The sequence below is a fragment of the Plectropomus leopardus genome, chromosome 13 (genome assembly GCF_008729295.1).
Source record: "Plectropomus leopardus isolate mb chromosome 13, YSFRI_Pleo_2.0, whole genome shotgun sequence".
Lineage (NCBI taxonomy): Eukaryota > Metazoa > Chordata > Actinopteri > Perciformes > Serranidae > Plectropomus > Plectropomus leopardus.
In genome coordinates, this window is record NC_056475.1 from 520,828 (window position 1) to 543,633 (window position 22,806).

The 22,806-nt window shown below is 43.2% G+C and overlaps 1 protein-coding gene and 1 pseudogene across 1 annotated transcript; both read right to left on the reverse strand.

Moving 5' to 3' along the window:
* Positions 1-1,186: 1,186 nt before the first annotated feature.
* On the reverse strand, positions 1,187-16,244 carry nup98 (nucleoporin 98 and 96 precursor). Its single transcript, XM_042499101.1, has 21 exons — positions 16,157-16,244; positions 14,098-14,207; positions 13,301-13,396; positions 12,993-13,178; positions 12,429-12,571; positions 12,194-12,301; positions 11,142-11,325; positions 10,264-10,430; positions 9,458-9,595; positions 8,435-8,570; positions 8,258-8,350; positions 7,373-7,516; positions 6,551-6,684; positions 5,763-5,950; positions 5,187-5,303; positions 4,865-5,048; positions 4,676-4,775; positions 3,880-3,993; positions 3,611-3,749; positions 3,340-3,517; positions 1,187-2,761 (listed from the first exon to the last, which is right to left on the reverse strand). Exons 2-21 carry the CDS (start codon positions 14,174-14,176, stop codon positions 2,546-2,548), a joined length of 2,844 nt encoding a protein of 947 aa, XP_042355035.1. The 5' UTR covers positions 14,177-14,207; positions 16,157-16,244; the 3' UTR covers positions 1,187-2,545.
* A 3,024-nt stretch (positions 16,245-19,268) lies between these two features.
* LOC121952685 lies at positions 19,269-20,240 on the reverse strand (annotated as a pseudogene).
* Positions 20,241-22,806: the final 2,566 nt, after the last annotated feature.

The window sequence follows — 22,806 nt, forward strand, 5'->3', positions numbered from 1 at the left end:
GCCGTCGTGCTCAGAGGAGATCAAACCTCCGAGCTTCCCGCTCGCCGTCGCATCTGCGTCCGCCACCGCCGGCAGCTCGCCGTCCTCCTCTCCTCCCAGCATGCTCTCTGTCGGGAAGCTCTGGGTGATGTCGGCCATGTCGCTGTCCAACTCCGCCACGCCGCCCGGAAGATCCACGACCACGGTGGACTGAAGACACAAACACAGAGTCAGTCAGGAGGTCGAACACGTGGACGCGGCGAGGACGGCGGACTTCTTCACTTCGTTCTGACGAAATATAAAATCAGAGTTTCTGACTGTTTTTATATAAACTTCTATTTTTTTATTGACTTCCATTTAATTAAAAATTCTGTTGTTTACTGTAATTTTTAGTCTTTAAAAATCATTTTATGTCAGTTTATTACTTTTATTTATAAAAACATTTAATTACTTGTTTATAAACTAAATTTTTGTTTTTTATCATTTTTAATGTACTGTTGTTATTTCTAATTTTTCAAGTTTGTTTTTTATTTTTAACATGTTATTGTAAACTGTTTTTTTTAGTTAATTTTAGTCAAAAAAATCATTTCAAACATTTTGTTTAAATTTGGATTTGTTAAAAATTCTTTTTATGACATTTTATTGTTGTAATTTTAGTTTCCACATCTCTCGTATTTTTAAGTTTTGATTTTTATTTTAGTTTAAAAAATGTTTTACATTTTGTGCTTTTACTTCTTTTAGTTTTTCAAAATTTGCCATTTTTATTGGTTTTTGAGTCATTTTTATATTTCCCAAAATCTTCACCTTCAACATTTAATGGTGTAAATGTTGAGTCTTTAAATTTCGTATTAACTGTTGTCTGTTTTTGTTTTTTTGTTATAATTATGCTCTGTGAACCACTTTGAGCTGCACGTGTGTATGAAGTTTTTTTAAATAAAGTTGAGTTTTTTTATCTGTCTAAACTCTTCAGTCTGAACATCAGTTTTATACATTTAAACTTTTCATGAAAACCACTTTTCATTCATCTTCTCCTGACGCTCGTCGGGCTGCTGACTCGACTGTCTGATCTGCTCAGTATTTCCTAAATTCATAATCTGATCCAGATAAAAAAAATCATGTAATATATAATAAATATATATAATAAACTCTATTGTTTTATCATCAGAGATTAATTTACCAAAAGAACAAAGTAAACAAACCAAACCTCGGCTGTCAGCTGCTGAATTTTAATGTTAGCACAAAGTTTACAGACCAAAGATTAAAACTCATCTTCAGTAACTTTATTCACTTTTCTTTCATTAACTAATTAGCACATTTTTAGTCATAAATCCGGAGTCTAAAATGTTCGACTGTGAACGTGCTGAACATGAAATAACCTTTAAATAAAGTTCGTTATAATGAAAACTCATCGGATACAAGAACAGACGCTCTCGGAGACGTCTCTGGACTCAGAGACTCGTGCTCAGTTATTTTCAGTTATTTCTGAGAGTTATGTTCTGAGAGACATGTGAGAGTTAAAGAGTTAAATGTGTGTTTGAGCTCAAACTGAAGCAGCAGAAGATCCAGAAAAAAGCTGCTCGAGGTCGAACTGTTTCCTGTTGGTTCAGCAGAGTGAAAAAACTACGCTGCAGTTTCAGGAAATGTCTCCTATTCAATAAAAACACAAAACTAATCACATCCCTAAAATTCAGACTGTAGTCTGATTTAAAAAAGAAAAAAGAACAAAAGAAACGGGACCGACGGCAGCAAAACTGCAAACCTCGCCGTGTTCGCAGTGACGGCGCGGCCGGGCTCGAACTTCTCTGACACACCGAACATTTCGCTCCCCTCTCATCCCTCCACGATTTCACCTCAACAAAAACTTCAATCCAGCAGCCAAAGATTCTGACTCTGAAACCCCGAACGCTCAAAATAACCCCAAACAGCTCCACCACTGCGTTTGCAAAGTCTACTAAATTTCATTAAAGACATTTTTTTAATTAAAACATGAAACCAAAAGGCCGAGCAGCAGCAAACCCGAAAGCAGCCCGTCCGTTCTGTCCCTCTGCTGACTGCAGAGACAGCCCGCAGGGACAGAAATCCTTTTCATCACCAAATACAGTTTGTCCTTCACGACCAGTTTCAAAAAAAGCAAAGTACGTTTCCAAACAGGCCACAGTCGCGTCAGTCGTTCGGAGCTGGTTTGGCTTTACGGCGTCAGATCTGGATCAAACCTCAAACACGACAACATGTCAGACACTCGACACGCTGCCGGGCCGGAGACAAACGTCTCACTCTGAGACGCGGGAGACGGCTTCAGCCGGCGGAAAGCAGCCGCCATCAGACGGGTCATTTTGTGTCTGACAGGAGAGACTCGCTGCAGAGCCGTTAGTGATGCGGCCGCATCGCTGAAGATAGAAATGAATTCCCGTGTTTGCGAGACGACGGCAGCCGTCAGTGCAAACGAAGAAAAACTGAAAGAAGCGGCTCGCACTTTAACCCCAAAAAGGAAATTCTCTTTGCCTCCGTTTTTATTGCTAAAATCGAAGCTAAACTTGTTCTGAGTGCTGATGAAACGCTGCTGAGGTCAGTGAGGATGATGAAGATGAGGATGAAGAGTGTTGGTGGGCGCAGGCCGCTCTACCTGAGCCTGAGGCGCCACCTGCTGCTGGGAGGCGGGCAGCTGCTGCAGCCTGGAGGCAGGAAGTGACATCATCGTCTTCAGCTTCTTGGGGTCGGCTTTTGGCGGGACGTCGTCCTCCTCGTCAGAGTCCTGGAGGCCATATTTGGAGAAATGGGCCACCTGAGAGAGAGGGGGGCGGAGTCAGTTACACCTGAGCGGCTCAGCGACACAGGCTTAAAACAAAACACTTTTTTTTTTTTTACTAAATTTGGCCGTTTATTTTTTTTCAATTGTTTAAAAATGAGTTTTAATATTTGTACAAATGTTCAATCTTGCTTTCCAAACCCACATAAGAGGTTCTGTGAGTTTTTTATCTTCTAAAATTTCAAGCAAGTTTTTTTTTTTTGCCTTGTTTCTTTTATTTTTGAACATTTGTAAAAGTGTTTGGTTATTTTTAAAGAAATCCTGCTCTCCAAATGCACAGAGGGCATGTTTTCTTTTCTTTTTTTAATGTTCTCTTTCATTAAATTACGTTAAATTTTTTGCAATTTCTAGCATTTTTTTCCTTCCTTTGATTTTAAACATTTTCACAAACATTTCAGAAGCACATTTAAAAAAAAAATCAGAAGAAAAGAAAAGGGTCCTTGTTCTGTAGGAAAAATAAAAACCTGTCTCACCCTACGGCAGGAAACCACATTTCAAAATAAAAGCTCTGTGCTGCAGCGCTCTCACGCCGGCGGCGTGCAGCAGGGACTGACCTCGAACACCCAGGACCCGGTCTCGGGTCGGTACTCCAGGAAGCGGGCTCCCTGTCGGCGGGACGCCTTCTCCAAACGCCCCTCGTAGTTCATGTCGCTCAGACGCTCGGGGCTCCTGATCTGGGTGCACGTCGTCTTGTCGTTCGGCCAAACGCCGTCCAGAGTCACCTCCGCCCGCCTGCCGCCAACAACAGACGAGGACAGGAAGTGGATTAATAAAACGTGACGGGGCGACGCGAGCTTCCTGCAGACCGACGGATGGCGGGCTTACCTGTTCAGCCCCTCCCCCTCGGCCGGCTTGTTCTTGTCGTCGGGGTACACGATGACCTCTTTGCGTCTGAAGTGCACGATGTCGTCGAGGTTCAGCCCCGTCACGTTCACCTCGCCGGGGAAGAAGATGGAGCCGTAGCCTGCCGGAGCCAATCAGAGCAGAGCGGCGACACGTCGTCCAATCAGGTTAGAAAGCGGCGAGACTCGTAAACGACTTTTAAAAATGTAACCGTGGTTAAAGTTTGAGGTCAGGAGGAAAATGGCGGTTACCTTTCCTGCCGATGGTGAAGTTCTCCACCACACACTCGCCGCTCTCATCCAGCATGTCGGCCAGCTCGTCCATGGAGGGGATGGTGTAGTAACCCACACGGCTCAGCACGACGCCTGACGACACACACACACACACACACACACACACACACACACACACAGGCTTTCTTTACTCCTACTGTCTCAGAGTTCACACACGTTTTCACCGACAACCTTCCAGGACTTCTCCAGGACTTTTCTTAAAGACCAGACATTGACTGGAACACCATCGGCTCTTTTTCATCACTATGTAACAGCTTTGAAAAAATATATTATTTAAAAGAATAATAAATTCAGAGCAGGATTAGAAATTAATATTTAAATATAATAATAACTAATAATCAAACACGGCGGCGAGGGGGCGGTGCCAGAAGGGGGAGGCGTGTCAGATCATTTTGAGTGATTTTTAGAAGAGGAGCAGACAACTTTAAATGGCTGTTTTTTTGTATTAGATTATAAAAAAATCTTTTTCTCAATTTTTAATATGGAAACACCTCACATCTTTTTCTTTCAAAACTTGACTGTAAAGAGAAAAACTTTGTTTAATTATTGTTGATCTTTAAAGCAAAAAAAAGGTGATTTTCTTTTTTGTGATCTTATAGGAAAAAGTTTTTTTTCCTCAAATTTTCCAGGTTTTCCAGGACCCTGATTCTCTGAAGGGGCTGCAGACAGCCTGGCGTTCTGAAGCGGCGGCTGGTTTGTCTCTCTGGAGACGACTTGGACTCGTCGCAGGTCAACACGTGAGTTTGTTTCTGACCTGCGGGGTGCGGAGACTGCTGGGACTCCTGCTGCTCCTCCTCTCTGTCCTCCTGCAGAGACTCGTCCCCCAGAGACGCCGACACGTCCTCGCTGCTCAGCTGTGGACACAGAGACACCAGAGTTGACCCTCAGAGGAACATCAGAACCGGACAGAACCTGATTGGACGGTTCGGAGGAGCCCGCTGACCTCCAGCCCGTTGCGTGCAGCTTTGTGCATGTTGAGGTCGCTGATGGTGTCCTGCAGGCTGGTCTGGGCGCGGCCCTGCGGGATCGGCTTGGCGATGGGGTTGACGTAGAACTGGGTGACCTCGGGGTCGTCGTCGGGCCGACCGCTGGGTCCCGCCGCCTCCTCCTCCTCCTCCTCCATGTGGCTGCAGGGAGGAGGACAGCGAGGAGCAGGAGGACACATTAACACACAACTAACCAGCAAACAAGAAGGCTGAATCCACCACGTTACCATGGTGATGAGACGTGTGTGTGTGTGTGTGTGTGTGTGTGTGTGTGTGTACCTGTGTCCGTTCTGCGGGTACTCTGGAGGTGAGGCGAGGTCGTCCGTGTCTTTGTTGACCGGGCTGCTGTACTGACTGCTGTTCAGGTTCTTCAGCACCAGCTTCTTGATGCTCTTCCTGTGAACACACACACACACACACACACACACACACACACACACACACACACACACACACACACACACACACACACACTGACCAACACATTTCCAGGACACTGAGGCAAATTTTTAAGACCAAACATTCTCTGAAATGACCATGGCTGCTCGTTATCGGCTCTTTTTCATCACTTTAAAACAGCTTTTTCAGCTAAATCACTTCAGAGGTAACGAATTCAGAACGGATCAGAACTGAGCATGTGAATTTAACTTAGGGACTGTTTGTTATTTTTGAGAGAGGAGAGGGTGGTGCAAAAAGCAGAGGGCATGTGAAACTGCATTCATTGAAATCACTGTTGAATATCACATTTCCAACAGTCCTTGAACACATCATGTTATTAAAATTCCAGGACTCTTCCATATTTTTAGGGTATATTTAGTTGTCCCAAACGCTGTTGCCATGGCGACCGACGGGTACCTGGGTATGAAGGCTCCGTTGGTGAGCGAGGGCTCGTCGTCGTCCAGGCCGTCGAACAGCTGCGACTTGGACGCCCCCGATGAAGTCAGCGCTTTGGGGCGGACTCTGGTCGCAGGGCGGGGCGTCAGCTTGTAGTGGGTGGGCGTGGTCAGAGCCTTCTGGGCCGTCGGATTGGTCGGTTTCAGGCGCTGTCAGAACAGAGAGGCTGCGATTGGACACTCAAACGTTTTGGACACTGAAGCAGCAGATCTGTGCGGTAACCGTGGAAACATGCTGTGTATCCACAAACTCTACTTTGATACTGTAATTACGCTCTCGTCTCTTATAAACAGATTTTTAAAAATGATCTTATAGTATAAATATTAGTGGTTGTTTGTAATCAGTTATCACTAATAGAAACAAAAAACTCTACAGCTGCTATGATTAAAAATGTACTGATGAGAGTCACGAAAAAGGTCACAATTGTGATTTTGATCATTATATTATTTTCAACAGCTTTAACCCTTTAGGGCCCGCTTTAATATTACACACACTCGTATCGCTCGGTGCACAAATTGCACTTTTCAAAGTCAAGCTTTAGAAAATATTGTACATTAATAGATAGATAGATGGATTATTAGATAAAGGGATATCTGGATCTATATTTATATGTTTTTATATCTACACAAATCAACAATCCCTTGAATACAGTCGTCAAACAGTGGTGACAAAGACATGACGCTGCTTCAGCTCCTGCAGAGGGAGGGTGTGTGTTACATGTTAGGTGTTACGTGTGCCGTGTGTCTCACCTCCTCCTTCTTTTTGGGGTCTGACAGCGGGTTTCTGAACAGCGGCGAGTCTCCGTACGGAGAGTAGGCCAGGACGCTGAGCTGCTGCTGCAGCATGGCCTGCTGGGCGGCCGCCCCGTTTGGATCTGTGAGCGCTGGAGGAGAAACATTGAAATTAAATAAAAGTCAAAAACCTGTCCTGAGAGACGTCAGAATAAAAGCAACAGACTTCAGTCACAACTACACAAAGAGACACGGGGACATTTCATCTGACGGGACGACTCGGTGACTGAGAATAACGAGAAGCATAAAGTAAACACATCAGATAAAAGATGTTAACCTTTGTATGAAACACTCACACAGGTGACAGAGACACACAGAGACATACAGAGACACACAGAGACAGAGACACACAGAGACATACAGAGACACACAGAGACAGACAGAGACACACAGAGACAGAGACACACAGAGACAGACAGAGACACACAGAGACAGACAGAGACACACAGAGACAGAGACACACAGAGACACACAGAGACAGACAGAGACACACAGAGACACACAGAGGCAGAGACAGACAGAGACAGACAGAGACACACAGAGGCAGAGACAGACAGAGACAGACAGAGACACACAGAGACACACAGAGGCAGAGACAGACAGAGACAGACAGAGACACACAGAGACACACAGAGACAGACAGAGACACACAGAGACAGACAGAGACACACAGAGACAGAGACAGAGACAGAGACAGACAAACACAGACAAACACAGACAAACACAGACAAACACAGACAGAGACAGACAGAGACAGACGAACACACAGCTGCTGCTCACCAACAGGCTGCTGCTGAGCTCCGAAGCCGAGGCTGCTGGTTCCGCTGCTGAATCCGGTCGCTCCGAACGTTCCCATTGTTCCCAGTGTGGTGCCCAGTTTGTTCTGGTTATTCCCAAACAGAGACGTCTGTCCAGCGCCCACTGCTGAAAACACACACACACACACACACACACACACACACACACACACACACACACACACACACACACACACACACACACACACACACACACACACAGAGGTGAGGTGGATTTAAGAGTGTATTTTAAGGCCCCTCATTGTGTGTTTGGTCTCTGAACGAGCAGAACAACGTTAAACGAGCAGTTTGTAACGAGGCTGCTGGTTAGGGACCGTTCTGCAGCTGTGGTGCGTCAGGACATTTTGGGGAATGTTCCAAACAGAATATTAGGGATGATAACAATTAATCGCTGATTGATTAATCGGTCGATTAATCGGAAGAATTTAATCATGTGAAATGTGTTGATTGATTAATCTGATTATATTCAATATGCTGCTGGGAGCTTTAAGGACAAATGTTGGTATAAAATAAGCTTTATGCTTTAAAAAAAACCCCCAAACAATTAATTAATAATGGTCAATTTAACCAATAATCAATTAAGATAAATGCTTTTTTTTTTGCTCCGCTGCTTGAATTAATAAACTGTTGGTGAAAAAGGGTTGAAGCTGGAACAATAATAATTAATAATTAATAATAATTATTCTCTGGTGTGAAAGTGAAAAGCTGATTTTATGATGACTGAAGTAGCGGCAGGTTTTTCAGCTCCTCAGGGCCGTGGTGAGAAGAATGCGTGTATATGTCTGTTTTGGGTTTTTTGGGGGAATATTTCAGTTCCTGTGTCCTGATGAGGCGGTTCCTCCAGTACCTGCTCCAAAGCTGGTTCCCAGTGCGGTCCCCAGTCCTCCGGTGGCCGGCTTGTTTCCAAACAGACTCCCTGCTGCAGGGTTCGCACCAAAACCTGCACCGAGAGAATTACAGACACCCGTCAGTGATCGGAGTTACTGACGAGCCGCTGACGGGTTTCACTTCTCTCCGTTCTCACCGAAGGACGACGTGTTGGTCCCCGTCCCCAGAGTCAGAGCCGGCTTGTTCCCAAACAGACCGGTACCGGTGCCAAAGGACGGAGCGCTGGTGGTGGTGGTGCCGAACCCGGCCGTCTTATTACCGAATAAACTCTGCTGTAACACACACACACACACACACAGACACAGACACAGACACAGACACAGACACACACACACACACACACACACACACACACACACACAGACAGACAGACACACAGACACACACAGACAGACACACACACACACACAGACAGACAGACACACACACACACACACACACACACACACACAGACACACACACACACAGACACAGACAGACACACACACACAGACAGACACACACACACACAGACAGACACACACAGACACACACAGACACACACACACAGACACACACAGACACACACAGACACACACACACAGACACACACGTGAATACACTACAGTTCCCGGTGTGACGGTCCACGTTTCAGTCGAGCGCTGATCTGAAGTGTAGAAACTTCTCAGTTTGTACTTCGAGTGTTTCTGAACTCATCTCCTCGTCAGACGCTCCGAGTCGAGCCGAATGAACCACTTTTCACTTTCCATGCAAGGTTCATTCACACTTTTATCAATAACTTTCCAGGACTTTCTCTGAAAGGAGACTTTCTCTTTTTTTTTCTTTAATATTTTTTGGCAATTTCTAAAGAAAAAAAATTGGGCTTGTAGGTTTTAAAGGCAGGTTTTCTTTAAAAATCACAAAAATGGCACCACTTATCACAGCAGAAAACTATAAAAGCAGAAATTTTTGTTTGATACTCAAATTTCCTACAATCCTTGAACACATCATGTGTTATACAGGTTTGGAAGAAAAATTCAATGACTTTTCCAATACTTTCAGGGTATATTTAAAACTTTTCCAGGTTTGGGCGTTGCTATCTGTAGCTTCCATGACTGTTGCAGGTGTGTGATTTGGTGTCAGTTACTGAGAAACCGGCCTCATGTGTCTGTTTGGTACCTGTGTGCCCACGTTTCCAAATCCAGTGTTGGTCTGGCCGAACAGCCCGGTGCCCGTCCCGAAGCCCGTGGCGGTGCTCGTCTGAGCGGCGCCAAACAACCCGCTCGACTGAGACGCCGCCGTGTTTCCAAACAGACCCTGTGAGACAGGAGAGGAGCGCCGTGACTAAATAACCAAAAACATCCTCCAGACTCTCAAAAACGCTGCGTGAAAGAAATCTGCTCTTCTGTTTTTCATTTCTCTGCAGGAAGCTTCAAATCACATTTAATAATCAGTTTAACCAAAACGCTGCTGAGTTTTAGGAAACGAGGAAAATTTAAACATTTTGTCTCTCGTGTCAAATTTACCAAATTCAGACACTTTTAACACATCTAAAAACTCGAACTCTAGAACTTCAGAAAATCCTTTTTAATAAAGCTTGGGAAACATTTCAAGAGGAAAAAAGTACAGAAAAATATATTCATAATGATCAGAACTATGTACTTAAAATTCTGTTAGTTATTGTATCTGTTTTCATATTTTTAAGCCCTTTTCCTGAGTCTTGTTTTTTGGGGTTTTTTTTCACTTTTTGCACTTTTTGGTAATTTGGGGTGTAATTTTTTCTCTTAAAAATGAAGCCAATTTACCAAATTGCGAGTCACCTTTGTTTGCTCGTACTTTAGTGACGTTTCTTTGCACAGTGACTTAAACAGGACGTCTGACAGTGATTCAGAGAGCTCGTTAAAATGTATCTCTGTGTATCTGGAGCCTCTTTCAGCCCTTTAACCCTTTAAAGTCTGCGTGTGGAGGGACAGAGAGCGGCTCACGATGCTGCTGGTGTTGGCCTGGCCCATGGTGTTGGTGTTTCCGAAGGAGAAGCCGCTGCTCTGCGTGGTCGTCGTCTGACCGAACGGCTTGAAGAGGCTGTTGGCCTGCTGTGGCGGCTGCTGACCGAACAGACCGCCTGTGGTCGCACCGAAACCACCGGCAGCTGCTGAGAGAACACACACGCGCGCACACACACACACACACACACACACACACACACACACATAGCGTCACTTCACCTCACTGACTGATTCACATTCAGGGGTGATGAAGGAAATGATTTCTACACATGCGACTCGGCGTGAGTCGCTCTGACGTTGAGCTGACGTTGACCCTTTAAACCTGGACCGACATCAGTCGCCTTTCATGAGCAGGCAATAAAAATCAGCAAAAGGTGGCGACTTAACTTGAAAATTAGCTGTGGGGAAATGATTTGAAATTATCTCAACCATGGAGAAATGTCCACAAAAGTCTGTTTATAATTCTTATAAATATATGTAAGAGGGGGAGGAGAACGCGATCGTGGCTGAAGAAAAGAGGCAAACTTAGCACGACAATTTTTGCAACAAGAGCTCGAAGTATTTCTCATCATCTATTAGCATTTATCAGAGCGGCGCTGATCAGTGCGTCATTTCATGCTGCATTTCAATTGGTCGGTCAGTAGACGCAGGTCTTAACGAGAGTTTGATCCCCGGCTGTCTTTGATCGCACGATGACGGCTGAACCTCTCTCGTTGCGACGTAACACCGCCGTTTTAGAGCCACGACCAAAGATATCGCAGCGTTTCTGTCACCACGGTTACCTCAGGTCTGAGGCAGCCCATAATCACACAGAGGACACCGGGCTCAAAGGCCTGAGGACAAACGTCTCCACTCACGTGCGGCTCCAAACGTGCTCTTGTTCTGCCCGAAGGAGAAGTTGGTGTTTGGGGCGGTGGAGCCGAACAGGCCGGTGGCGGCGCTGGAAGTGGCCGTGGGCGCGCCGAACAGACCGCCGGTCCCCGCAGCCATCGGGTTGGTGGGTCCCTTCCTGCCCGCCTGGTAGTCCTCCAGCCTCAGCTCCTGCAGGGACACGACAGCCGTAAGTCATGAGTCGTAGGTTGTTATAGACTGCTCCTTTTGTAAATTTTTATTGTTTCCATGCCCTGAATTTAGGCGGGAAAAAGTGGATTTATCCGTTCTGGCCAAATTAGTTGTAATATTTATTAGGATTTAAGATATCGGTTAAAAATCCGATATTTTGCATTCCTAAAATAAGAAAAAAACATCTGTAAAATATAAAAGAAATATATGTTTTCAGTTATTTTGAGATCTGATGCGACTCCTGGAAAAAGAAAACTAAACTCTAACTTCCTGAATGTGGGTTAATGTTTAGTGCCTCTTCTGAAATAAATAAATTATAAATGTATTCTTGCATCAAACGTCACGATTATTAATCTGATCTCCGTATGAACGGCGTCTCATTTCTCCAGGAGGAAAACAACGCAGATTTCAGCCGATTACCTCTTTCAAACACTGATAGTTTAACCCTTTGAAACCTGGACCGACATCTTTTTTATCGTGCTGCGTTCAGACGCCTTTCGTAAGTTTATAAACCTTTGAGCCCCGAGAAAATAGGTGCAATTCCTTTTTAAAAAACAATGTATGTTTTGATTTTGTGTTTCTGTTTTGGGGCTGGCCAGGACACTCTGGGAAAAAGAGATTTTTAATCCCATGAGGTTTTTCTGGTGAAATAAAATAAAAACATTAAAATTTAAATAAACACGGAGGAAAAGGCAACAAGCAACTTGCATTGTCCTTCAAATTGCAAAAAAATAGTCGATCTAGAAAATTATTTTTTAAGAGCTGCAGAAAAATGTCCAGAGAACTACACTTAAAATGATCATAATTCGACAATAATCCGACAGCAGCGGCGGGAACACAAACTGACCTCCAGGGATTTGTTCTCGTACTCCTTCATGGCCGTGATGCACTGGTGTTTGGTGTTGATGCTCGTGGTCACGCCTGCTTTCACCATCGTGTCACTTCCTGTTGGAGGCTGAAGGAAAAGGAAACGAGTCATTAATGATGAAAGAAATCAACAAACATAATTATCGTTTCCGCTTGTGGACTGTGTGCAGCTCTCTGGCGCCCGTCTTTGGTTTCTCTGCAGCTCGGGGACTCACGTTGAATTTGACGGTGGTTCCCGGCTGCTGCTGCGCGGCGGTGAAGCCCGAGCCTCCGAACAGAGAGTTGGCTCCTCCGAAAGGGTTGGAGGTGGTGTTGGTGGAGCCAAACAGCCCGCCGCTGCTGGTGCTCGTCCCGAAGCCTGAAGGACACGACGGGGAGGGAGACACAACCACAGCGGGACTGACTCAGTTAACATGTTTTGTTAGTGTCTATTAAAAGTTTCTTTGTTGGTAAAAAGCTTTCAAAGAAAAAAACTAATTTCAGAGTTTTGGCAGATCTGCACGAGCTGCTTCATGTGGAAACGATGAGGTTTTCTTCTGCACAACATCTTCTGTTCAAACACATTTTTCTGTGACAGGATCGCACCGCATCATCACCTGGTGATTTTTTAAGAAAAACTGTCAGCGTTTACTTCTGGCGATTCTTAATTTAAATTTAAAGAAATATATTTGCGATGTTTTAGGAAAAGTCAAACTTATGTTCTCCTGATAACACTGAGCTGTTAGTGGGGTCCCTGCGGGACGCTGGTCCCAGCTGTGAACTGTGTGGAGGGTTCTCACTTCCAAACGAGGTGGGTTTGTTGGCGCCGAAGGCATTGCTCTGCTGGGAGAAGAGTCCGCCGCTGGTGCCCGTCCCCGTGTTGCCGAACAGGCTGGTGGAGGTGCCGGTCGCTGCGCCGAAGCCGAAGCCGGTGCTGGTGGAGGACGTGGCCGGCTGGCTGAACGTGCTGGAGCCGAACAGACCGCCTGCAGCCAAGAGACAAGGACACATCAGAGTTGAATATTTTATTCACGCGTCTTCAACGCCGATCCAGACGACAACACAAACACGTGACTGCTCTGAGCCAATGAAACAAGAGCTGACTAACCAGGTTTGTTCTGCGTGGCGCCGAACAGTCCTCCGGTATTGGCGGTGGTCCCGAACGCAGATGTCCCAAATCCTCCGGTCGTTCCGAAGCCTGTGCCTGCAGGTCATTAAAGAGAGGACGAAACTTTAGAAACTGTCTCACTCTGTTTCAGCGACAGCAGACTGAACCTGAACATCAACACGTTTTATCTATTAGCCCCAAAATTTGGATGTTTAAGCAGCTCGAACGGACCATCAGAATTCTCGGGAGTCGACCCGCCGCTGCCGCAGGTGTGACATTCAACCCTCAGGGACTGTTAGGTGCATTTTAGGCACTTTCCATCATTTTATTTCATTTTTCTGATAATTGTGTGTGTGTTGATGCATGTGTCCTAAATGTAGTCCAGCTATTTCCACTAGGTGACCTGTCACAATCAATGTAGCTGCTTATCACTGACATATCCCAGACTGTCAGCAGCTACACTCACACACTCAGCATGGAGGACACTGAACAGAATTAATTTTTGTGTTTAGTTTTTATTCATCTAAAAATAAAGTAGCATCATGACAAAAACCTGGCATTTAAGGGGTTAAAATTCTTAAATTTAAGAATATTTGATATTTCTGATTAGGGCTGATGTTGGTTAAAAGAATGATCTCAGTGAAAGTCAAAAATCATGTCACTGTACAGTAGCTTTTTAAAGCTTGTTTTTTAAAAGTGCATTTTGTGCACAGAGCGATATGTGTGTTATATTACAGCAGGCCCTAAGGGGTGAAACCAATCAACAGATAACTAAACAGATAAATGAAAGGACTTACTTTGCTGTCCAAAGGTCGATGAGGTGCCGAACCCCCCCGTCCCTCCACCGAAGGGAGTGCCAAATGACTTGTTGAACATGTTGCCCTGCTAGTAGGACCGCATAAGTCTTCTGTTCAGGGACAAACACAAACATCGTCACAAACTGCTCTAAGGTCACATTTCTCACATGTTCTCAGTTTGGAAATTTCACTGCACAATATGAATGACTTGATGATTTATACAGGACTTAATTTCACTTCATTATATGACCGTAGCTGTTGTTTATTTAATAATTTTGTATTTGTCACCAGTATTATAGAGATACAGAAGCTAAGCGATGTCCTGCTGTGGACAGAGCTGCAGCAAAACATATTTTAACCACCTAAAAAACTCAGTCTGAATCTAAGTGTTGACTGTATTTGAATGTTGTCTCCTCTTTAGCTTCTAGAGCGGCGGTACAGCAGCAGCTCCACCGTTCACGGGAGTAAAATGAAGATCTGCCCCCTCTCAGCTCGCTGCTATAAACCTATATTATTGATCCAGTCTAAGCTATCGACCCAGTCACAATCACAACTGTCTATTTACAATAACTTTGTGGTAGAGAACCACTGCGTCATGAAGAAATAATCAAACAACTCTGAGAGCAAACTCCGTCTTCATTGATGAGTTTGAAGACACCTAAAAAAATCTAAATCAGTTAGTGTATGTTAAATTTAGAATATTTTCAGCACCTTACCTCGCTGTCAGACAGCCAATACTGACGGGGAATTTAAGCCGTTATATCAAAAACACCAAACTCCACTATTTCAAAGCCAATTTAGGCCATTTTACTGCAGTGAAAGGTGGAGCTGCTGCTCCTCTGCTGCCTGCATCAGCTGCTGTGGGAGCTAAAGAGAAAAGATTCACTTAACCCTTTGAAACCTGGACAGACATCAGTCTCTTTTGCTACATTCAGACACCTCTGACATGGTTTAAACCTTTGAAACCTGAGCAAATTGGCTGAAAAATTAGGAAAAGTTAACGAGAAAATAAATTGATTTTTCAAAAAAAAAGAGAGAAAGGGAGAAATAGGAAAAAAAATTCAGAAAAAATATTATAAAATAATTATCTTTTATATCTAAAATTAATTACGTTTTTAACAATTTTTAACAAAGAAAATACTAGCTGTTCTTTTTATTTATTTTATTCACTCAGATGGTTAAAATATGTTTTGCGGTGACCCGAGGACATCACGCTCAGAGCATCGAGTCCAGTTCACTCAGACTGAGGTGTTTACATGACGGAGGAAATCCACTTCCTGTCAAGTTATTTGGGTGTTTTAGACCGACTTTACTTCAGTCAGGCTAACATGTTTACGTCGATTTTAAAAGTCTTGTCTCAGTCGGACCGACACAATTATTCGACTTTTTTAACATCATGGTAACAGACCGACTCAGGAGGGAGCTTCACCCCTCCTCCGATAAATACAGAACAGTCCCTAAGTACAAACACCGGAGCTTTACGCTCAGCATCAGAGTGAATATGTTTATGTCTATTCCACCTGTGAACCAGGTGTGAACCCCAGCAGGTAGACGGAGCACCGACCCTGCAGACAGACCCCCCTGACGTCAGCTCCACGTGCAGCACACCGGGATGACAGCGCCGTCACGTCAATCCAACACACGACATACAGTCGCCCCTGCGAGTCAGGCGAGGTTAGGTTAGACGAGTCAAACCAACCCAGAGACTCAACATCAGCGAGTCACATCCAGAGCGGACCGGTTATAAACCGAGCCACCTCGCGCAGCTAACTGTGACACACCGATAGCATCATTTCCGTTTCAGCTAGCACGTTAGCTTCGTTATTTAACCGCAAAAACGAAACTAACGATTACTTGACTGGTTCTTATTATCGCGAGGCTGTGAAATCAACTCAAACTCACGCCGTTACCGGACAAACGACGACTTTCTGCTCGTTAAAAGTCACCTGCGTCAAGCTAACGTTAGCTAGCCGCTAACATCCTTAGCATTGCTAGGCAAACGTTAGCAAAACAAAAGCGCCGCGGACAAAGAGCGGCCGTTATTTTGACGCTTATTTACCGTTAACGGCGATGTTCTCGGTGTCCGGTTCAGTGTTGACCTCCCTCCCGCAGTGTGAAAGCCAGCGACTCCCAAATGTTCACCGATAAAAGTGAGTTTAGCTGAACATCGGTGGGACCGGAGAGCTTCGTCAACGAGGAGGGAAAATCTGCCGAGCAGCAGCCGTCAGCACGCACTTCATACGTCATCACCGCGGCGGCGCGAGGATGTTTCTTATATCGCCACCTGCCGTACCGGAGACAAACTGCGTCCAGGTTTGGTTTGCTTTGGTGTGGTGTATGTTATGTTATCTTATGTTATCTTATGTTATCTTATGTTATCTTATCTTATCGTATCGTATCGTATCGTATCGTATCGTATCGTATCGTATCTTATCTTATCTTATCTTATCTTATCTTATCTTATCTTATCTTATCTTATCTTATTTCTGGTGCTTATTTCTCCTGCTGTAATTCTCTCTGTGGGCCTCAGAGCAACTGTAACAAACAGCAATTTCCCATCCAGGGATCAATAAAGTATCTCTGATTCTGATTTTTTTCCTCTTTTGATTTGATTTAGTTCAGGTTCATCTTCCTTTATTTGTACCAGTAGGTAGATTTAGTTTGCAGTATAAGGTGAAAGACATCCATTCAACATAGTCTTCAGACACCACACAAAACATAACAAAAAGATAAAACGGTACAGTATAAAAAAATAAAAAAAACAATTAAAGTGCCCCAGTGCTAAATCGATTTATTTTGAACATGAAAAAAAACTGAAAAATTATTTTACAAACAAGCAGACAGACAAAAAAGCAATATTTAATGACAAATGAAAAACATAATCAACAGAGCAGAATTCTGCACCCAGGAAGGTCCAACATGGACTGAAACATTTGCACTTTTGTACATTTTTTTCACAGTACAGCACTGCAACACGTGTAATACCGATTTTTGAGACACAGACCTTTGTCTTCTTTTCCGGTGCGGTAGTCAGGAAAATTCAAAACTGCAGCAGATGAAGACTCACACAAAGAAAAAAAAAATCAGACAAACATAGGACAGTTTTCCACGGCGCAGCTCTTTCCACACCTACCAATGAAAATTAAAATAACGAAAAAAATGGTTAAACACTTGATGACTTAATTTACATATTGGAAAAGAAGTGAGAAAAAGCACAAACTTTTTAAAGTAATTGAATTTTTATTAAACTCCTTCCTTATTCATTTAAACCTACACTCTAATTTATGAAACATATAGGCATAGACTCACATATCCAAAATCAAATATCTACAAATTCACATTATCATTTACGGGAAAAAAAGAAAGATAAACTCTGAAAGAATAAATGATAATAAATATTAAATAACCAAATAAATAAAGAGTTACCCCTGTAAACAGCTGGTGATTGTCAGACCCCTTCTTTATCTCTGTTCCTCCTGAAAATCATGTTTTTATACATTATTTTAATATGGTTGGACATTGTTTTAGCTCCACATGAAAACTGCTCAGCAGCTTCTCTCCTCAGATTGATGTACAAACATTTTTTTTTCCTGTAGGTACGAAGACTAACTTTGGAAATTAAATTACAAATCAGTGTTTCTCTGACGCTGTTGGAAACATTTCACAGGTTAACTGGTAACAGATTAATTATTCAGTTTGAAATTAGCACCTTCAAAAAGTTCACTTATTCACAAGCAGGGACGGTCAAAAACTGTGTAACTGTTTTTTAAGATTATTTGGGGTTTTTTTATGCCTTTAATGATAGCGCTGAAGAAGACGGGAAATATGGGAGGAAGAGGGGGGGTGACACACAGCAAGGGCCACAGCTCGGACTGGAACCGATCCTGGGTGCACACTATTACCAGGTGAGCTAGGGGTCGCCCCAGTCCTACAATTTAACAACAACGACTCTCAAAGCACAGGTGCACGTAACGTATGGATTTCACCATCTACAATCCATAATATCAGAGGATCTGTAGAAATCTCTGCATGTAAGGGACAAAACTGAAAACCAAAGCTGAATGCAGGTGAACTTTGACCCCTCAGGCTGCACTGCATTAAAAACCAACATGACCATATAAAGGATATTAAGGAAAAGCGGTTAGGAAAGGAGATTATTTAGAGTTTTTGACCGTAGCCTGAATCTGTCAGGCACATCTCACTGGCAGTTATACAGAGAGAAAACGTCTGTGTGGATAGTGGGAGAATGGGTAAATTTGTTTAAAAGTGCATTCTGGGTGCAGAGACGGGGGCAGCCTAACCCATCCAGGCTCTTATCTCCTGCCAGCAGATGAGTTTAGCAGGGCGACAACCAGCAATGTGTCAAACCAGCTAACAATCCACTTTGTGTTATTCTGGCCTACATGGGAAGAAAAAATACCACATCAGCAAAAAGCTTTTATGCATGTCATATAATGTCACGTTATTATGGTACCACAACTTAGCTTTCATTTTAATCAAAGAATGAATGTGTTAACTGTAAATAGTCTCCCCACTTGAAATTGAACTCTATGATGAACTGAATGACACATATGGAAAGAATTCAATTCTCAGTGAAATGACCACAACTTGGAGAAATCCTTAATAACTGTGGCGAACACCTTTTGTTGGCTTTTATCGGTTGGATCTTAGGATGACACCTGAGCCTAGGCTGGGACAAATGAGAGTAGCACTTTAGTTAACTGGTCCCCGAATAGATGTTTTCACTTCTGCTTTTGTTCTTTTTTCTTTTCAGGTCATTCAAGTTCAGTTCATTCAGGTTAGTCCAGAGTTTTTTTGGTCCTACCACACTCTGGAAGTCCATTTAAAAAAACAAAAAACAACTGACCTATATAGAGAGGTCATGAGGAATCATTAATCGACATATCTCAGTTTCATTGTACAACGTTATCCAAAAATCAATATCATGTGTATGTCAGTCACTCATTTTGTGAGGAGGTTACAGGTTAAATAACTCAAATACATTCATTCACAGGTGAAATAAATCTGGTAATATTCACTCTGAGGGGCATTATGGCCTACTCTGAAGATAAAAATGAGTTTATACGCTGTTATAAACACTGGATATGCTGTCTTACAAAGACCAGCCAGATGACAAACATAAACATATAGAGAGATTAATTTCATGGATCTCAGGGTAAGACATGAGCCTTTGCTGGAAAGACTGAGAGTTTCAGCCGACAGCACAGATGGTACATGAGGATGGGTCTGATGGTCTGATCTCTTATGCCATAAATGAGAGAACTCAGACATCTGGGGAAGATGAAAATACACACATAAAAAACAGTCTGGACACGTACAAATACTATCCTTTTTGCAATTCTCGCAATAGCTACGATCATTAGGCTGTGCAAAGTCGACACAAGACTGAGGCCCAGCTGCACCAGATGCAGCAGCAGTGTGTTACGAACTCTTCGGGCTGAATCTTTGTCTGTGGAGGCTGACCTGGCTGCTATCAGCACACCAATATAGGAGCTTATGACTGCCAAACCAGATGATACAAACAGAAAATAAGTGTATGCTTTGTCATATCATCGGACACTGGGTCAAGATACATAGAGACTTTGATGCAAAAATCTGTCATCTGCAGGCTCTCCAGTTCCTCAAATGGAAAATCTAACAGAAGCAAAAGTCGTATGAGAATATTTAGTGAACTGAAGGCCCAAATCACAATGATAGACACAGCTGTGTTTCTGATGGTGACGATGGTAGAGTGCCTCAGTGGGTAGCACACCGCCACATATCTCTCCAGAGACATCACCATCAGTGTGAGAGGAGAGATTTTTGATTGTGAGATCAGCGAGCATGGTAAGAACACCACATACAGGATATGTTAGTGTTAATCTACAAGCAGCCAGTAGGTACAGTAACTGACTTAATGCCATCTGTACAGTGTCTGCAAAAAGGAGGTTAAACAGAAGAATGTAACGGGACGTCTCACGAAACACAGTTTTACTCCTCAAGGTGAATAACATCACCCCATTAATGAAGAGAAAGACACAGCACGGCACTGTAGTCACAGTGGAAAACAACAATCTTTCCAGTAAGCTCTGATGCTGCTGCCCAGCTGTGACATTGTTCAAAGATTGATTTGCAATCAACATTTTAGACAAGCAATGAAGACATTAACCAAATAAATAAAGGAACCTGAACATTTTCATCATTTTCTTTTAGTTTGTATTACTGCAACAACAAAGATCCAACATCAGCAGACGTGCCTGTTGAGTTCACATGAAAATCCTGAAATCACACAAAGACATTTTCCCTCTGCAGTCAGTTAGCAGGTTATGGTCTGTGGTGGTTTCCATGTGAGCAGAGCTTGTCTGCAATTTTAGCCTACCCTCACATTATACATGAGCTGTGTCCAAACACCCACTTTACCATACCATAGATAGAAAGATAGATAGATGAACTTCATTGTCTGTCCCAAGTGGTGACAGAAATTCTCCTCTGACCAGCTCGATACACTACACACAGTTTGCATAAAATCTCAATCAAAACATCTTAAAAACGCTTTTAAAAATAAACAAATGAATAAAATACCATGTAACACCATCACATCTTTTTTCCAATACACTGGTCATATGTTGCATTCCATGTTGGACATGTCAGAGTGGCAAGTTTAACTCTTTGCAGTAAGTCTCGTCCAACAGTGATATTGGTCTGAAATTGAACTGCATAGGACATCTTTCAGAAGCATTGAAGACATGCCAAGTTAACCCGTTAAAGCCATTGTTATATAAAAGCACATTTGCAATGTTGAGAACAATGAAAATCCAACATCCATTAAGCACAGATACCTGTTGAGTTAAATTGTCCATCCATCGTCTGTGCTCGTCACCATGTTAGCGGAGCTGATCTGCAGGGTTCTACCTGTTCTACATGCTGTATATCAGCTTTTTCCCGCCTTAAATTTTTTTTTTCATATGACACCATATCACAGCTTAGTAATAGGTGATGTAATCTCCCTTCTACAAACCTAGTTCTGAAAAAGTGGAAACGCTGTGTAAAACTTAAAATAGAATGCAAAGTTTTGCAAATCCTTTTCGACCTAAAATGAACTGAATACAGAAGAAAGACAAGGTGTTTGTTTTTAAAGCAGAAAAATGTTGGGTTTTTTTGTAAATACACTCGTTCCGAATTTGTTGTTTGAACATGTTTCTAAAAAAAAGTGTCACAGGAGCAACAAAGGTCTGGGAAACTTGTGTAATGCTCACATAAACACCTGTTACAGATAACTGGTAACATTTAAGTATCATGACTGAAAGGCATCCTCAAAAGGCTCAGTTTGTGAAAAAATGTGTGGACCAGTACTCCAAAAGTTAAAAAAAAATAAGGTTTCTCAATATACATCTGCAAAGACTTTAGGATTTCTCTGTCAACAATCCATAATGTCTCCAAAAGATTCAGAGAATCTGGAGAAATTTCTGCATGTCAGTGACAAGACAGAAAACCAGCACTGAATGCCAGTGACCCCTGACCCCTCAGACTGCACGGCATAAAAACCGGCATGATCATTTAAAGAATATTATTGCATGGGTTCAGACACACTTTGGAAAATGTGTCAGTAAACAAAATTCATCGTTGCATCAACAAATCCAAGTTAAGACTCTATCATGCCAAAGCCACATTTACGCAATTTCACTCTCAAGGTCATGCTGTTGTACTGTATATCACTGCAGCTGTAATTTGGTTGTAGGAAGATGATCACAACCATGATGATATACAGTACAACAGTATGATCTTGAGTGTGACATTGCTTTTATTCAACAGTTCAACAAGCATCATTTATTAGTTAACAGTAATAAGCAACTATAGATTATGATTTTTTTTTTTTATTCAGCTAGGGATTTTTTTTTGCCCAGCAAAGAAAAACAGTTCCACAACCGCTGAAAATAACAGCTGTTGCCTAACAACATAAGCATTTTCGTGCAAACTAGCTTGCCACTTTGTGTTTGCTAGGCACAGATGTTACTGAAGACCAACCGTAACAGCCTGCTGTATACGGTGTGACCCTCTTGGTCTACCGAGGCGAGAAGGAGGAATCCTCTCCGGCTCATAACGGAAGTCTCCGCCGCCTCCAGCACTCGCGCCTCCGGCCACTTCCAGCTTCCTCACCCAGCTGAGGAAAATCTGCCTTCTGTCGCCAGTGAACAAAGAGGGCAGGTCCACCTTAGAGTCCCTGCTGGGCGGATATCTGTCAAACATCCCCATGCCAGGTTTAAAAGGGTCTTCGTCTCCGTGCTACATGTTCGTAGCGTAGCTGGGCAGTCTTGAAGCACTATGTGGGGGTTAACGGCTAGCTATGCTGAGGAGACTAACCTAAAAACAACAGCAAGGGTAACAGCTCCACACATCCACAGAAAAGCCGTCACCGTGGCTTGTTGAAGAACTCCACTACCACCAATGTAATCGAGTGTCCTAGTTCCGCTTAACTGGATAACTAAAATAACATTTAACAGGACAGAAGATGGTGAGAACGCTCCAACAGCAACTGCTGCCCTTTTATTTTTCTTCACCAAAACTCCCACACATGCATGAGCTCCAAAAGAGTGGAAGTTCCCCCCACAACTTTTTTTACCTGCCATACAGCAGCTCAAGAGGGGCTTACAATAGGCCTACAGATCAGCCTGTTCCACTGCAACCTACGGTAACGTTAGATAACTAGCA

Bases quoted from the DNA above. Each gene is read 5' to 3' on its own strand.
- nup98 (XM_042499101.1), bottom strand. From the start codon at position 14,176: ATGTTCAACAAGTCATTTGGCACTCCCTTCGGTGGAGGGACGGGGGGG. The intron at 5,049-5,186 runs GTACACACACAC...TCCTCCCTGCAG, and splicing joins TACCCGCAGAACGGACACAG to CCACATGGAGGAGGAGGAGG. The intron at 2,762-3,339 runs GTCAGTCCCTGC...CCTCTCTCTCAG, and splicing joins CCGGGTCCTGGGTGTTCGAG to GTGGCCCATTTCTCCAAATA.